This window comes from Mandrillus leucophaeus, unplaced genomic scaffold, assembly GCF_000951045.1.
Source record: "Mandrillus leucophaeus isolate KB7577 unplaced genomic scaffold, Mleu.le_1.0 Scaffold40, whole genome shotgun sequence".
Lineage (NCBI taxonomy): Eukaryota > Metazoa > Chordata > Mammalia > Primates > Cercopithecidae > Mandrillus > Mandrillus leucophaeus.
Genome location: NW_012104254.1, coordinates 1,239,637 through 1,258,077, shown reverse-complemented (window position 1 = coordinate 1,258,077; position 18,441 = coordinate 1,239,637). Strand labels below are relative to the sequence as shown.

Here is an 18,441-nt window from a genome sequence, read left to right as displayed (position 1 = left end):
ATGTGCAGGCAGATCTGTTTGGTGGGGTTCTGGATTTCTGAAAAACAATTCAGGGACATATGTTAAGATGTTATCTCTAGTTCCTATAGGGGAACCAAACATCCTGTGATTCCAATTTCCTTGGCTATCGTCTTAAGTTACTACTACCTTCTTGCTCATCAAGTTGCTTATTTACTTTTCAGGGCTAGCTAGGTGCCTGGAACTTCCCTTGTAGGAACTCAGGATTTTCCTTTATTTCCATACTTGGAGGGCCCTGTAGGCCCCTAAGAGGGGTCCCTGCTCTGTCTAAGAGAAATGTGGTAGAGTGGAAAGAGCATAAGAATTGAGCAAGATGCCCTGAATTCTGATCTGGGCTTTGCCTGGATCCTATTTGGCTCTATCATATTATCCTGGGGAAGTCATATTAATCTCTCTGAGCCTCAGTTTTATGATTCAAGAGATGAACTGGTCTAAGCTCTCATTGTTCAGACTCTAGCTGCAGATACATTCCAGATGTTTATCTTAATCCTTAATTTGTAATTTAAAAGAACCTATTTAGGTCATATCTACAAATGTAAAAAAATCACATTTATGATTTCCCATTTTATATTTTACATGATTATTTCCAGAATCATTTTATAATTTTACCAATCATTTCATTAGAAGTCTTACATACATTGTCAGAAAAATAGTCTCCTTAGTTTCTGAAACTACTTGCAGCGTCTTAGTCAAATCATGTAAAGCTTTCCTCTGTTCTTTGGCATTTTAACAGTTTAATGGTAATGAATCAGTACAAGAACAAAAGTTCTAGAAACAAAAATATTGTATTAACTACGGAAAAAATTTTTGCCTTTTCCAGTAAACATACAAAATAATGGCACTCCTTAGCATATGTATGTGGTATTGCCTTCTAATTAAATATTTTACAGCAAAGTGTTGCTGTTATGGTTCAATTCCTGAAGCTTTCTTTTGCTTTACAATGTTAGGGAGTGACCATCTCTTCCTATGGTACTTCATGACTTAAAAATGGAACAGACACTTTATATTCACAAAAGTATATATTCTCCTTTCCATATATGAAGTACATAGACTATAGTGTATGGTTTTGGAAATTTTGGAAGAACTGGGACTAAGAGGTTGAGTTTTCACAGAAGAGACTCTGATCAGAAAAACTAGCCAGTAATTTACTGTTGAGACTTAAGATCTCGAGAGTTTGTGGGTACTCCACGGACACACGTTTTATAGCAGATGCCATGAGTACTGGTGAAACTTTTAGTCATGTGCCCTTTATCTTAAGCATTTGACTCTCCTAATGAAATAGTTGAAAATAAAATAGCAGCAATAAATGCTTTCCCACATACTTTATTAGGGTCCTGTTTGCATAGTACAATTTTAGCCATGTGCTATTTTGACTTAGGGTATTCAGTCATTGATATTGATGTGTTTTATTTCACAAACGTGCAAATTTCACTTTTGAACAAGGACTTGGGCCCATTTTATATGTTCACATGATATTAATATTTGCAATCAAGTTATTGGCAGGTCTCACTTAAACTAATAAATGCTTATTTTTCACATTAGAAATGTACTTATAAGTCTATATTCTAATAATTTTTCCTTATGAAGCAATTCCTTTTCTAATAAATACACATGATGAGTTTATAGAAAGGATTTTAGTATGTGGTGGATCAATCTTGGCCCAAATCCAAAGGAGCTGATTTAATTAAACAACCAAAAGAACCTCAATTAATAGTGGTATCAAGTATAAAGTAATCACCTTGTAAAGACTCACTCCCCAAGAGAATATTAAACACTATACCTATGGCCAATAAATTTATTACCTTCTGGCTAATGTCTAGCCCTATTTTTCAATATAAAATGATTATAAATTACAGTAAGGCAAGTGTCCTCTAAAGTTGAGTACATTTAATTCCCAATGTTACAGAATTCAAAATGATACAAATACTGCATGTCTTTAAAATTTCAGTCTGTTTTTCTATTGAGTTCAAAAAGTTTAAAAGATGGAGGTTACCACAAATACCTATATATAAAAAGTTCACTCTATTCTACAAATTACATAGATCTAGTACTTTTGGTGAGTCCTCTTAAATTTTTTTCTGGCATTGCCAATCTGAGAGTGACTTTTTATCAATACATATTATCTTGCTTTGCAAAAATGCATTTTTAAAAGGTTTCAAAAGTCACCTTGATAATCATAGTGCTCACTCACCTGACACTTACTGCTAAAAGGTTGTTATGCATCTTTTATACCTGGTTGAGGTTCAAATTCCAGCTAACAGAGAAAAGTGTCCCTATAATTGAAAAAAGGGAAAAGATTAAAAAGGGAAAGAGAAGCGGGTGGTAAGAAAGATAGATTTTTCATTTCTTATCTTGTGATACATTCTGCAGCAGTAAACATCACTGTCTCTTAAGTAGACCCTTTGAAGGCATGGGGAGAAAACACTCCAAGAGAAAGCTTTAAACCAGAGATTGCTTTCCTATTCTATGTGGCTTTGACCTTTTGGAAAGTGCATGGCCTCTTCTCCTTGAATTAAATAAAACAAGAATATAAGGACTGATGATTTGATTTAGTGAGTTAGTTACGGAAATAGTTTTAGTATCTCTTATTTCCATTCTGTTATCCATTACTTCTGTTCTGTTAATGGCAGCAGACACTTGATTAACTACTGAGATTTGGACATGAAGGGTATCCAAAGTGGATTGTGAAGTATATCATTAGCTAAATCTCCATTACGTCTTCACTTCACCTGTTCCTGTTTCCAGATTTCTGGCAGACTGGCATCTAAAGGGCTTCATGTTAGAAGCAGGAGAGGCTCTAAATATTTCAAGAATAATTGAGGAAAAAATACACATTATAACAGCTTGTCAAACTACTGAATGGAAGGGTCGTTCATCATTTTTGGGAAGGATTAAAAGCAAATCTCCTCTTCCCCAACAAAAACAAACATTAGTACAAAAACTAAAAGAGGAAGTTAAGAGAGTTATACAATTTCTAAATAGCTATAAAAGTATTAATTTATGCACAACCATAACAGAGACTGGGGGACCACTCTCTATATATTCATAGCTAGAGTTGTAAGCAAAAATTGCAGGTAAAAAGGCAAAAATCCAAATTTCTTATTAATAATCAGTATAACATCCAACAGCAACAATCACTGACTGTAGGGGTTAACATTTACTGTAAGCCAAAATCCTAGAAAACATTAATATAAAATACAATTATATATTTCCTGGCTGATTTGCTTATATATCTAGGTCATAAAAAAAGAAAGGCAACTTTTTTCTATATGGCTTATGCAAAATCAGATGTTACAGCCAAAAGCAATTGTAAAGGCTTCTGATAGTTCAAATTATTGTGAAACCCCAAAGAATAAAGGAATTTCTGAAAGCCTAAAATTAGAAGGTATGGAACTTATACCTTTAGGCTTCTCATTCTCAGTTCAGTGCTTATTTTTTCCTAAAAAATTAAAAAGTAAAAATTAAAAATTTCAGTTTTTTAAAAACTGAAAATATTAATAGGCTTCCACACTTAATATATGTCGTATCCACAAGGAGGCAAAATCATTTCTGTAAAACAAAAAATAGAACATGAAGAAAAACTTTTATTATAAAACTTAAGAAGCAACAAATCAATCAAATTATGAAAAAAAATTACGTCACTGACCGAACCTCATAACCTGAAAAGAACCAAGAAAAGAAATTCCCATTATACTTGAACTTCTAAAACGGCTTAAAGAAGGTCTAAACTAGACTTTGTTGCAATCCAGAAAGTTAAAGGACTAAAAAACTGGAGAAATAGAGTTAAGAATTCGATTTATTAGACAGCACAATCTATCTTGAGATAGCAAAATAGACATGGCTTTATTTGCTGATTAAGAAGTGGTCCAGCCGTTGGCCAGCAGCCATTTACATATCAGTGACCAAATGCAAACATACCCGTACTAACAGTGCTTTGGTCCATGACATACCCTTTTGACAGCCCAAAGCTGAAATATCAACTCTATCTGGGGTTTCTTTCTTATACAAAGATGTCATCTAGCAATTGTTGCTTGAGGGCAAGACCAGATGATTGTCACTAGTAGGAAGAAAGCAGAAGTGATGCAGCTTACACTGCATAGTCCTTAATCTTCTGTATTAAATGAAAAAGTTGCTCAAACATAAACTTGCTATTATAAAGTGGATAAAATTCAAAATAAGACAAATATAAAGATGTCAAGGCTAAATACAGATAAAAAAGTGTGATAGGTAAGAAAGCCATTTTGAAAAAAGCCACTATCAGCCATAACTACTTATTCCATCCTATGATCTCATAAATCAAAGCTTTCAATTGTCTGGACTCATCTGTGACTGTATTCTTCCCAACATGCATTCTTTCTTCTTCCAGGGGTTGTTCAATAACAGCAGGTATGTTTGTGCCATAAAGTTCACAGTGTCCTAGAAACTGGACACATTCTTGAATAACACTGTCATGAATGACTATCATGTGTTTTGACATGTTTTCTAACAAGGACAGGAAGCATCTTTTGGCATAATACCAGGTATCTGTTCCCAGCTTTTTATTATAAGGCTCCAAGCTTTTGATAACTCGAGAAATACCAAACTCATAGTTTCCTTTGGCACAATAAAGAGTTCCTATCACCAAATTCACAATGCAGAGATGGTACATTTTCCTATTTGGGTCATCATAAGACAGCTGATCTTCCTCCTTTTCAATCTTCCTCATCAATTCCTCTGCTTCTTCATTTTGACTTGTCATAATATAGGAAACACAGAGATTAGCCAGTACAATAGCACTGACATTCAGGATGTTATCATAATGCTTCTTGACTATGGGTTCATAGAAACCAATGGCTTCTTTGTATTTATTTTCTTGCATGAACAGAACATGAGCCACATTCAACTTCCACACATCATGGTCGTTACAGAATTCCACAGATTTGCGGAAGATCTTTTCCACCATTGGGTAATTTTCAAGGTTCCAGTAGATTTTTGCCTGAGCCATCAACACGGGAATATACTTCTCCATGGTTTCATCATATTCATTCACTGCCTTTTTGATAGCTTCATCATCTCTATTGTGTCTTGCTTCCTGTACTTGCTTGGTGAGTCTCCGAAGCTGCTCAGTCAACATGCCTGCTAGCCCATCAAGCTTAATGAAAGCCTCTTCAGGAGCTGTCTGGCAAGTGATCACGGCATCCAAGAACTCATAGAGATAGGGTGTGAGAAACTTATACGTCAAATGGGCATTTTCTGCCAGGACATCTGCTGCTAGGTCAAAATACTCATATTTACAGTAGAGCAGCAACAGGTTGCCAAAAGTCTCTGGAGGAAAGGGATTCTGTTGGAGCAAAAACTGTAGCTTTTCAAACCCTTCTGTAGGCCTGGCATCCATGTTCATTAGTGCCTGGTTGTGTAGGGTCACAGGGTCCAACTCTTCCTCTGCCCTGGGTGGCATGTCAGTGAGGGTTTCTTGGGCTACCTCATAGTTTCTCAGTTGGTATTCTATGGCTGCCTTAAGGTTGAAGGCTTCCACCAGAGCAGTCTGATGCAGGACTAAGGTGTTGCCAACACTGCGAACATCAAAGCCCTCAGTGGTCATGCCCACACCTAGCTCAGGGTGCTGTCGGATGCCCCGCTCAATAATCTCAGCGATATGCTTCAGCGCTGAGGCATACTGTCGGCTGCTGTAATAGGCCAAAGCCAGGTTGTAGGAAAGGTCAGGCTGGTAGCCTGAGGCCTGCAGTGCTGCAGAAAACTTGGAGCACGCAGCTTCATACTGTCCCTCCTTGTAGAGCAAACAACCCAGGTTGACCTGGCCATCGGTCTCATTCTCGCCCCCACTTTCTTCTCCCCCTTCCCCACTCAGCAGCTGCTCCACCAGGCTCCTGGACCCCGGCAGATCACCCTCACTGTACTTGATGGCGGCTTGCAGGCGGAGGACCCGGCTGTGGTAGGCGGGGTTATCCAGGAGAAGGCAGGCGACCCGGGTGGCCTCCGGATAAAGGCAGGCCTTGTACAGGGCCTGGGCCTGGTACAGGCGGTACTGCTCCAGTTCCGGGTGCAGCTGGCCCAGCTGCTCATAGCACTCGGCCGCCAGCGCGAACTCCTGCAGGCGGTAGTAGCAGTAGCCTAGCAGCGACAGGCCTGCGCGGCTCCTAGGGCTCCGCTGCAGCTCTCGGCCCAGCAGCTGCACCGCCTCGGCGTACCGGGCATCGCGGATGAGCCGGTACACGACTGCGGTGAACTCCCCGTCGGGGATTTGCGCGCCGCTCAGGCCCGCCATAACCACCAGGGCTGTTATGCGTGCGGTTACCACGACAACAGGGCAACCGGAAACGGAAGAGGCCGGTTACTCTGCCACGGAAGGAATCTGTTAGGAATTAAAAAGGGACCATTCTCGTTAGTCTCTCAAGTTCGGTTTGATCTTCAAAGATTGTGGACTGCAGATTGGCGGCAGTCAGAAGGGGAAAGACTACTCCGGGCCGTTCAGAGACTGAATCTCCCCGTCCCGGCATGCATCGTTCCTGTGGCGCCGCTGCGCGGGCGTGGCCGCACTGCATGCTGGGAGGCGTAGTCCCTGCTGCACCCACCCGACCCGCGGCCCGTGGGGACGAACGGTGACCCGTCTTCCCGTCCCCCTAAAGATGAGGGGCGCTCTCTGTGTCTATTGTGCCACCTCGGTCTGTAGCGCGGCGGTGGAAGATTTCCTGCCCATGTTCCTGGCGATTTTGAGCCTTGTATGCGGTGTGGTCTATACTAATGCTGGCGTTTGGCTTACTTTTAATAAAATAGAGATTCGCTAGTAATAAAAGGACCTTTCAATAAAAGGAGCGGGATGGCAAAAGGGAGTTAACTCCTTGAATTCCCTTGGAATTAGAGCAGGTTCTCATTATGCTACCCCGAGGGCACAGTTTGTAAGAACACAATAGAGCAGCAAACAGAAATCCTTCTTATTTTGGTGGTTCCAGAGGTTAATGAGGAAAAAGTGCTGTGAATCTTATTGGTACTGGGAGAGGATCTATTTTTGATCGCAGTATCTGTCCCTTTCCATGACAAAAAATACTACTGAGTATATGTTGGCGTTTACACTTGGTTGTATCCATTGCTGTGGTCCTCCAGCCATCTCTGCCAATAAGAAACCAGTATCTTTTGTCATCTCCCATGATATCCATTGGTCTCTCTGGCACCTAATATAAACCTAATCCAAGTAAAAGTGTGTTGTTTGCTACATAATTACTGCAAATCCTTTGTATGCATCCATAATAGTATTACTGCCCATAAATCTTTTCTATATATAAACTTCACAGCTATCATATGGTTGATATATCAACCATATCACATAGCACCTCTATTATAGACTGTTTACATATATATTTCTAATTTGAATAAGCAACCTGCATTCTGCATATTGCATATTAAGTCGGCGGGCTTGAAAGGTTTAAAGATTTAAGTATTATATTATTAATTAAATCAAACTATTAAATTAATAGTTTGTTTAAGGCCACACCTAGGTAGGTAGGGGCTGAACCATGATATCCAGTAACCAATTTCAATAGGAAATAGTGACTGATGAATAACCCAATCCATGTATCTCATGTACATGAGTTTGTAAGGGCCTGTTGTTTGGTGCTAAGTGTGTATAAGGAATATTATTGTCTTTGTTTCTCCTTTAAAACAACGAACTAACTTTGTGTAGGTAGTAAACTTTGAACTTCTAGGCCTTGATTCCAGCTGTGAACAGATGTGACTAGTGGAGTCGTGTAGCTCGTATTTACCCAGTATCACTGGAAGGAGATTTTTAATAGGTGTGTGATTGCTCATATCATCATATGGCTGACTTTATGTACTTACTCAGTGTTCTCCCTTGCTAGGAATCGGCAGAGTTGTGTCTTCTTGGCTGGAACTAGACAAGGAGCTTCACAGTGCATGAATTCCAAGAAAGGGAAACTGCATCCATTTCAGAAGAATTGAATGGGACTTTGGCTCACCTAAGATCCCACAGAAAGCAACTGTAGAATATTACTATAACTCTATTCTGAGACTTCTTTCAATCTGATCTTTTGGTGAGCCCTTTTAGAGTCTTAAGCCCAAGGAGGTACATTGGTAGAGGATACTGCTCAGTAATAAATTGGGGGAAAGGGTGCATAGACTTCTTTACAGCTGGCTGCCTGATGGTTCTCCCTTGGGAATTTAGGCTCAGTATTTTATTTATTTATTTATTTATTTATTTATTTGATACAGGGTTTGTTCTGTTGCTCAGGCTGGCATGCCATAGTTCACTGCAATAGCTGGCATGATCATATTTCACTGCAGCCTTGAACTCCTAGGCTCAAATGATCCTCCTGCTTCAGCCTCCTGAGTAGCTGGGACTGCAGGTACACAACCATGCCTGGCTAATCTTTTTTAAAAAACGTTTTAATAGACATAGGATCTCACCATGTTGCCCAGGCTCATCTCAAACTCCTGGCCTCAAGCAACCCTCCCACTTTTGCCTCCCAAAGTGCTGGGATTACAGGTATGAGCCACTGTGTCTCACAAGGCTTAGTATTTTAATATTCTTATGTATGTACTGTTACCTTAGGTAATTTGTTATTAAATTAAGGTGAGATGACCACATGGGAATGGGAAATTGCCTTTCATTAGTCTTTTTCTCTGTTTTGCAGGGTTGTATTTACATCATCTTCAAATGGCTTCTTGAAAATGTATGAAAAATAAAAGGACTATATTCTCCTCCAAATTTCTGGGATCCCTACCAGGATTCAGTTGGGGTTCTCCTCTTTATGTGGGTACCTGTGAGCGTGGTGGCTGAAGTGGGCAGGAGGGAGGCCATTCTGTGTCTCTTCCTCCTTATTTCATGTGAGGCTGTTCCAGAGGCCTGGCTTGAAAAAAGCAGGACATTCTGCTTAGACAGATGGAGGGCAGGGTCATTTTCAAAATGAAATGAGTGCACAAATCACACTGTGAAATTGGCATGACCATCACTGCTGCTGTGATAGACTGACTTTTATCTGGTCTCTGATAGGCAGTTGGGGAATAGATTAGTTTTGTTGGGGGTGGTGGTGAGAGAAGGCCGTTTAATGATAGAAATTATGGAAAGAAATAAGGTGGAATATTATGAAGTATCATAAAGCATCATTTTGTTTGCAATAGGATCTTGAAAACCTGGAGGATATATCAAAAAGTAAGTGTATCATACCATTTCAAGTAATAGGAAAGCATTTGGTGGTTGCAATAAAGTGATTTGGTGACTTGTAGAAAGGAATTGCAGTTTGATGAAATTTGAGTTGGACTCAGGGTGGATTTTGCTACACAAAGGGAGACATGTTTATCATGTAGAAGAGTTTCATTTAGGCAAAATAGATAGGAAGAAAAAGCATGAAGCTTAGTTCTTAGCATACTGATGTTCTGCCTGCCAAAATATGCCATGATCAAATCCCATATTCTATTTGTGTGTACAATCTATTTGGCATTCTCTTTTAAAACTAGTTGGAAGGTATGTCTTATTTATACTGTATCTGTGGCCCCTTTCTGTTGGTGAACATTGGTAATTTGTGAGTATTTCAACCACAGCTGTGGTCAAACATCTTCCTTTATAAGGGAGGACCTTCTGCAAATCCATTTTCCAGTTGTTTTTTCTTTTTTCCTTTGATTTCAGACCATTTTCTTCAGGATGGACAGTTTGGGGGGCTCAGTTATCTTGCATCCCTATTCTCCCACTCCAGTCTTCTACCGTGAACAGAGAAGAAAAGTATAAATTAGTGCCAAATTGGAAATATACTTGACTGACTTTTGGGAGCATCTGTTCCATCTTTTAAGACTTTTGGAAAAGGTGTATGCTAAAATCAACATTTGAGAACATTTGTGCTCAGATGGTGTGACATTTAACCTCATTATGAACTCTCCTTTTGCTGGTAGTTCCAGCTTTATTAATATTTTAATTAGATTTCCTTCTTGAATATCCCTTGCTTTTGATCAAGTAGCTTGTATTTTGGGGTTTACAGTATTATTGTCTAAATTAACTTCCCAGGGAGAACACAATAGCATTTTGGTGTATAAAAGGGATTAATAGAGAGTGCAAAATTGTGGATACAGCAGCATTAAAAAAAAAAATCAACCATTCAAAGAGCTACTCCAAGCCGCTGTGTTTATGCAGTACTTTGAGTATCAGGCCTGTTTTGCCTAACTTCCCTCATTAATCCTCACAGCCCTTCTGTGAATTAGGTGAGCCTTATCGTTGGCTCCATTTTAAAACTGCAGACGGCAAAGCACAAAGAAGCCAGTGATTGCAGCAGCCAGCAATGGTGATTGCTTACGCTGGCCGGTAGTGGGCCACACTGCACCTCTTCCCTCTCCCTCCCTGGGCACCTCCTCTCCAGTCACTTGAACTGGCTTTGGATCATTTGCTGCAGTTTGTTCTAATAGAACAGGCACAATGGTGTAAGAATTTTAAAGTTTAAGCACCGAAGCCGTTGTGTAATTGTATGGCGTCAGTGTGGCTGGCGGCCCTGCATTGATGCGATCCCCCTGTGTAATTGCCCATGCAAATTTGAGCAATCTGTAACAGACACAGGAACCCAGCATTTGGCCGCAGACTCTCCTACCTCCAGAAAAACTTCGATAATACGAAGAACCTTATGTCATCTTTAAAAAGCTATATGCACAGGGGTGTCCTAGTGTCCATCTCACACATGAAAACATCACAGATCAACACAAGGTTAATAGACTAAATTAACAGTCAACATTTAAATTGTAGGTATTTGGATCCTTGCTTCCTTCTTTCAGCCCTGAAATCACCCTTCTCAAAAGAAATAAAGATTATTCCAGAGCTTTAGTTAAACTCTAAGTATTTTATTAAAAACAAAGATATTCAGGTCTCTTAAAGTGGACTTCCAAAACTATGGATTAATTGCTTGTGAAATGGCCAAGTGGTCTATAATGTAATATTCTTACAATGAAACATCAGTCTGGAAAATTTACACAGAGGGAATGATTTCAAACAACTCAGTTGAAAACATATTTCTTTCTTTCGTGTAAAACAATAATAATTAGGAAGGAAGTCAGTAGGAGATCCTTTTTAGATTATTATACATGAAAATAAAATGGCAAAAGCAATTTCCCCCCAAGGGAATGAGACTCAACAAAACTTAGTTTCCTATTTCCAATGCTATTTTTAAAATTTCATCTAAATATGTCTTAATCTAAACTAGAGTAAAAGAAAAATTGAGATTCGAATACACACGCATATACACACAGAAAATGAACACAGATATAAATGGTGGCCACAAATAATACGTTTTTTCACAGCAAATACTTCATTTACTTAATAAAAAAACACATTTCTGTACTAGTGTATACATTAAATGACATTGGTGTAGTTATATTATGCAGATAAACAATTTAGCAGTGCAGAGAGATGTACCAAACATGCAAGAACATTCAAAATTAAATTTAAAAAATGTACAACCCCAAATTACTAGTTGCAGACAAGGTCATGACAAACAGTGTCAGCATGACATTGGGCATTGCTAAATCTAAATGCTCATCATGAAATTCTCCAGATACACCTCATTTTATTTCTGCCCTCTATGTTTTATTCTATTATTCTTCACTTAGGAAGCTGGTGCAATTTTGGCCTTCTTGTAGTCAGACTTAACCTTTACATTTCCTGATACATTTGAGTTTTGGGAGTTCTTTACAGCATGTAGCAGAATAACAATTTCAGAGACTGTTACTCTGAAGCAGATAATGAAACCTCATTACAGTGGCATCGCCAGAATTTTTAGGGTCCCAAATTAGTTTTTGTTCTGTTGCTTTAATGAATCCTTTTTGTGTTTTGGTGTGTTTTGCTTTTTTTTTTTTTTTCCAGCCAAAACATTTTTCTTTATATTTAAATCTTTCCCTAATATGTCTAGATTTCTGTCCCACTGGAAGGAAATTGTTTCACACTATTACTGGAGATGACACTGGTTTTTGTCTTTCTGCAGTTTCTAAGAGTCAGCAGGAAAAATAGGTTTTAAAATAATTTTACTGCAGAATAAATTGGGCAGATTCTGTTTAATCACCTAGTGTAAGTGGATAAAGTATGATAAATTTTGATACACAGAAAAGGCAACCAGATTCTGGTAGCATTAATATTAGATAATATTGTTATTACACTAACACAAAATGTTAAAGATGATTTCTAACCCAACGTATTTGCAAATATACAATACCTGGAAATGCATAGACATCTCAGCTTTTAGAAACAAAATGCATGTGCAATTTTAACTTCTCTTGACTTACTTTATAAATTCACTTTTAAATTAATGACTACCATTTATGGGATATGTATGATATCAGATAATCTAAAATTGTTTTTTTATGAAATAAAAGGACATATAAGCTGGGTGTAGTGGCTCACATCTCTAACCCTAACACTTTGGTAGGCCAAGGCAGGAGGATCGCTTGAGCCCAGGAGTTCGAGACCAGCGTGGTTAGCATAGTGAGGCTTCGTCTTTACAAACAATGCAAAATTTAGCTGGGCGTGGTGGTGCACACCTGTGATCCCAGCTACTCATGAGGCTGAAGCAGGATGGATCACTTAAGTTGGAGAGGTCAAGGCTGCAGTGGCTGTGATTGTGCCACTGCCCTCCAGCCTGGGTTACGGAGCAAGACCCTGTCTCAAAAAAAGGAGGACATATTTTTTAAAAAATTGTATTGATGACTACATCTTTCATCATAGTTAGAGACAGACTCAAGACATCTGTAGTATGATTGTGTTTATGTCTACCCCAAATATGTAACTTTTTATTATGTCTTTATTAAGAAGATGACCGCTTTAGGTTTGTTGCTATTTTATTTGAGAAGAATAAAAAAGAAAATTATCTGGAAAATTTTTTTAAAGCTAAACACATCTTGGTCCTTTGGTGTGGGGACTGAATAAAAGTCAGTACTTTTATTTAATAGATGGAGAATCTAAGACTTGGAGAGTCCTAAGATTACAGGTTCAGCTGGTGGCCAAGCTAGGAGGGAGTTCCAGTCTGCTATGCACTGAATGGCACCCTTTGCAGTATGTGAAGCTGTCCCTACCCACCAGGATTGCCACTATATTGTAGATTGCGCACATATTAGCTACATACTGATTAGTAAGACTAAATAGCATGTCTAAAAAAATACATCTCATCCAAAACGTAGGATGAATTTATTTCAACCATTAATGCCAAGAGACCTGAGAAAGCAAACATAATCTGGTCAGTTTGAGTTTTTACAAGAAGGCTCACATTTCAATGTCTTTCTCCAATAGGAAATAAACATTAATAATAAGGACTGGGAAACTTTCTTTCTCTTTTTTGGAAAAGCAGAATATATGGATAACTGCATATGCCTCACATTTTAGCAAAATTATAAATTTTTTAGAAAAGAGATTAAAAACGCCTGAAACCCGCAAGAGTTCAACCTCTAACCTCTGGGGTTGTTGGCACCAGGAAGCTGCTACCTTCCTTTCCACTGCTTCATGGTCATGGAGATGCAGACCCATGGCATTAGTCAGCAGTTTCTGAATCTTGACCCACAATAGGAAAGATACCTCAAGACAGGAGAAATAGATGGAGGCAATTACAAACAGCTACTAGATTGATGGTTGACATTGTCAGGGCTCCACTATATGGCAGATTGCAATGGTGTTGAACTCCCCTTGCTACCAGTGGATGTTGCTATTGGCAACCATGCAGTGAAGCCAATAAAAAGGCAAGGAAATGAGAGGAAAACTCAACCTTAGTGGAGGCTGTAGGGTTTGTGCTATAAATTATGTTCCCCTTAGCAATATGTAGCATCAACGTTCAGGATAGCTACAGTGCTCACGGCAGCCTGCAGTCTCTGTCAGACGCTGGGTCCAGTTTTGTCATAAAGCACATGCTTTAAAATGTTGCTGTAGATGGACTGGCATCCGTTTGTCTGGGCTATTTATTTATTTATTGTTGGTGAGGATAACAGATGTGGGCTCATCTCTGCCACACAGACTGATTTTCAATTCCCGTTCGTGATATAAACATGATGTGGCACATTACCCAGAAACACCTGCAGTGCTTCGGAGCTGCAGACACACCATGATCTCGCAGACCAGACTCTGTCTCTGACTCCACCCACCCTTTGTTCCTCACCTGAAGGAGGAGAGACAGCCCTGCAGCAGCTATTTTCCTTTATAGCAGAGTGATACAGAAAACTGGCTTAATAAAATCCATAAATCTGAACAACCTCCTCTTACCTGCTCTGCAGAGGCAGTTTTTTCCTGCACTCATTTCCCCCTCTACTTTCTCCAGTCTTCCCTGCAGAGACAGCTGTAAAGGGTAGCTAGGAACATTATTTTTTAGGGCTCTCACTCCTTCCTTCTCCCCTTTCTCAATCCCCTCCCTACTCGAGTGTCTCTCTTTTCTCAGCAATTGATGACAGGGTTCTACATCTTCATGTTTTTGGTTGGAAGTGCCATTTTTCTTTGCTTGGATTGACTTTCACCTTTTTTTTTTTTTTTTTTTTTTTTTGGCAGTTCCCTTAACCACCTGCCTCAGTCCCTGTCTTTCCTTTATTGGTGTTTTTATATTTCTTCTTCTTGCTTGCTTTTATTCCCCTCTTAGTCTGGTTTATACATTTCTTTTACTTTGTTTCTTGCCATGAAGAGTCTTTTTCTCTACAATTACCTGCTCTCCCCTCACTTCCATTTTGGTATCTTAATTTTACCCATTTCTTCTGCCAACATTTCCTAAATTGTCTACTGTGTGCCAGGAAAACAATGTCCCTTGTAGAACATGGCCCCTCTTTCTTTCATATTTGTAAAGTTAATGATTGATAATGATTAATAACAATAACAAGGGCCGGGCACGGTGGCTCACGCCTGTAATCCCAGCACTTTGGGAGGCAGAGGTGGGTGGATCACCTGAGGTCAGGAGTTCGAGACCAGCCTGGCAAACATGGTGAAATCCTGTCTCTACTAAAAATACAAAAATTAGCCAGGCGTGATGGTGGGCACCTGTAATCCCAGCTACTCAGGAGGTTGAGGCTGGAGAATTGCTTAAACCCAGGAAGCCGAGGTTGCAGTGAGCCGAGATCGCGCCATTGCACTCCAGCCTGGGCAACGAGAGTGAAAACTCCGTCTCAAAAAACAAAAACAAACAAAAACAATAATAAGAAAAATGGTTTGTAAATTTTAGATTTTTTTAAGGACTGGAATGGCCCTCAGGTTTAAACTAGTCCAGGGATGTTCAAACTCCTCAGAGTCCCTGTGGACCCCCATGTATGTAATCAAAGAGATAAAGGTTTGTAGGTGCTCTGGATGTCCAAACCCTGCTTATAATTCACCTAGGAATTCAGCTTTTTGATGTTTTATATGTTGGGGATTCGTTGAAAGATTTATTTGAACAAAGAGTTGTAAAAACATGTTCAAGAATCATTTCCTAGTGTAATCTAATTTGACAAATAAGGAAACAAGTTTGGAGAAGTGAAGTGACTTGTTCAAGTCAATCTAGTCAATAATGCCAAAGCTAGGGATAGAAATCTATCTTCTAGCCCAGTGTTCTTTGGATAAGATATACTATGTCCACAATTTCTCAAAACAGGGAGCAAAGCAGCTTTCTAGTCATTACATCTACTTAATACAGTTTATTCTTACCTAATGTAAACTTGGCTTCCTATAGAATATACGTTCTTTGCCCAGACTGTTATTTCTTAACATTTGAAGCATTATCTCTTATACTTAAAGAAAAATCCAAAATTAGGGACCCCTATAGTTTGCTTTAAGTTGGTTACTGGCAGTAACCTTACATTTTATATCAGAACTCTTCACTAGGAGAACTCAAGGTGGTCAATGCTTAGTCTCCATGGCTCTGCTCTGTCCTGTGAACCATAGTTTCTAGATGTCACCTGTGGTAAATCCAGCTACAGATTTCCTTCCACCCTTACTTTAATCAAAATCTATCAATCCATTCCTTCTGGGCGAAAACTTGGTCTGTAATGAAGGTTGAATTTTAAACCTCTGGAAAAGGGTACCATAGTCCAAGTCTAGAATTACCCATCAAACACATTTGCTATACTCCTACTATGTATTCCTTTTTAGGGGGAGAACTGAGATTGACCAGTATTTATAAGGATAGTATAGGTTACTTTTAGGTAGGCAATTCTAAAGGATCCATCAATAAGAAGCTCTAGGATTAAAAATAAAATACCTCTATGGAATACAAATTAGGATTCTTGGGACGGTCTGGCACAAAAAGGCATTCAGGGACAGGAAGCAAAGACAGGCAGTGTTTGGCTTCTAACAAACAGAAAAGCCATATACAAAATGAAGCAGCGCTAATGACGCTTTTACTGTTCAGTGTTCCCTCAGCTCAGAGCGAGTAGGCCGCCTGTCCACAGATCCTTGGATCCAAAACAGTCCCCACCCAAAGCCTTCATTTCAGCCCATGCGTGTTCATTAGGGAAAAAGTGAGGGTCCTGGGGTGTGCTCCCTGCCCCACCTCTTTCTTTGTCCTTCCCGTTGCTCTCTCTGCTGCTGATCACGCTTCAAGGTGAAAGCCCAGGCATGCTTCCCAGTGCATTCTTGAGATGTTAGGTCTTTCTGAACTAAAAGAACAAAAGGATGACATGGCTGGACTGAAAGTGGCCCTTCAGGCTGAGTCACTTTGTAGCTGCAGCTGACCTGGAGGGTTAGTTCCTGTCTTCCGTGGCTACCATAACACTGGCAGGGGAGGATGAGGCAGTTGAGGCCAGCAGCCGTTTTTGGTGCAGCTCTTCCCACTTACTTCTGTTTGCAGCTACTGAATCTAGCATCGGCTTCAGTTTCACATTGACCTTCACCAGTGCCTAAAACAAAACAAAATACAGGTGGAGGAGAGAGGAAACAGAGTAACTGACATGATTTTCCCCCTTTCATTTATGAGGAGAATGTAAACTGGTTGTAGGAAATGAAAGTGATGATTATTTTGGTAAACAAGAGCTATTTACAGAAGTAAATATGCATTTAACACCAATGTGTTGTATTAATAGAGCCTACTTAGAGAATGAAAAATAAGACATCACCAGCATGGCTGTGTACAACTCTAGGGGACACCAGCCATGTAGACTCGAATCCTGTTTTACAACTACATCAAGCAAGACAGGAAACAAAATATCCAGCTCACATATGCCTACTTATTTGTGCATCTTTGCCTACCATAGAGGGCTCCAGATCTCAATTGACTATGAACTTAAATTTTTACAAAATAATCCCACAATTGCTCTACCGTAGATGACTCTGGGTGGACTTAATTGAATAGGAAAAGCCAGGTAAAATCCTGAAATGAGAAGGTGCTCATTTTTAAAGCTAAAGATCTAGGAGTTGTGCTAAATATACAAAGCATGGAAACATGCATGGAAATAGACATGGCAGAAAGGGAAGCAGTGTGGAAGAGAGTGACAGAGGGATGAAAGGGGGATGAGGGAAGAGGGAATGTAAGGTGTGGCCAGGGGCAGATGGACCACCAGGCTGATGAAAGTCAGGCTTTAGCATCCTCACTTGTGCCAGACTCTTCTAAGTATATTATTTTGTGCGTAATTGTGTGTGTGTGTGTTTTTGAAAGAGTCCTCCTGTTCCCAAATGGTATAAGCTTGTCTCACCGCTCCTGGTTTGCCCCTGGTAGTGGAATGAGAGCCCTAAAAGTAAGATGGCTTACTTTAATTTAATGCAAATGAGTCCTTCTTCAGCTTTCATATCAGAGGGCTTGGGGCAGGGCCGAGGATTTTGTTTCTAAACTGGGACTAGAACAAATTCAAGGAGCTCAGATTAAAGAGCAATAGGTAAATATTTTACAGATCAGAGGGGCATGGAGTTTACTCTGCCCAACAGGAAAATTCCACTATTCTCTACTTTACTGATTGTTTTCTTTCTTTTAAATGCATGAATATCTACATTTTACTTATTTTAACTTTTTTTAACTTTTCATAATGAAAGGCTTCTAACATATTCAACCAGTAAAATATGATCAGCAAAAATATCTATTATGTACCTATATGCCAATAAAGATGAATAATAAGTATAAGTAAAGCCACCCCTGTAAAACATATGTAACAGAGTCTAGAAGCCTTTTAATTTTCTGGACAGCTCAATGAAAAGGGAAATAAGATTTTGATGACATTTAACTTTTAGAAACATGGTCTTTGTCCTTTTAAAACATGAGGTTTTGGAGAATTGTTTCAAAACTAATACCTTTTCTTCCCTTCGCAGTTATTTTATATATTTTAAGTAACATGTTGGTGTTAGAAAATATAGAAACAATAGATTTTAAAAGTAAGAAATGGAGATAATTTATAATCTCATAACTGAAGAGATAAACACTACTAACTTTTGGGTTTTGCCTTGAATGAAATCTTTCCATTATGTTTCTAACTGGTTAAATGATCAGAACATCTAAAATATGGCCCGACGAGGTGGCTCAC

At 39.2% G+C, this 18,441-nt stretch overlaps 2 protein-coding genes across 5 annotated transcripts in view; both read right to left on the bottom strand.

Moving 5' to 3' along the window:
• Positions 1–1,885: 1,885 nt before the first annotated feature.
• TTC30A (tetratricopeptide repeat domain 30A) lies at positions 1,886–6,530 on the bottom strand. Its single transcript, XM_011991835.1, has one exon. It carries the CDS (start codon positions 6,281–6,283, stop codon positions 4,286–4,288), a length of 1,998 nt encoding a protein of 665 aa, XP_011847225.1. The 5' UTR covers positions 6,284–6,530; the 3' UTR covers positions 1,886–4,285.
• An 8,827-nt stretch (positions 6,531–15,357) lies between these two features.
• PDE11A (phosphodiesterase 11A) overlaps positions 15,358–18,441 on the bottom strand; it is a 522,267-nt gene continuing 519,183 nt past the window's right edge. For 2 of the 4 annotated variants that reach the window (XM_011991832.1, XM_011991833.1), the window contains one exon: positions 15,678–16,830. In XM_011991832.1, coding sequence (XP_011847222.1) covers positions 16,675–16,830 — 156 coding nt within the window. In that variant the 3' untranslated portion in view covers positions 15,678–16,674. Of the gene's footprint in view, positions 16,831–18,441 lie in introns of all 4 variants that reach the window. The other 2 variants (XM_011991831.1, XM_011991830.1) reach the window with 2 other exon arrangements.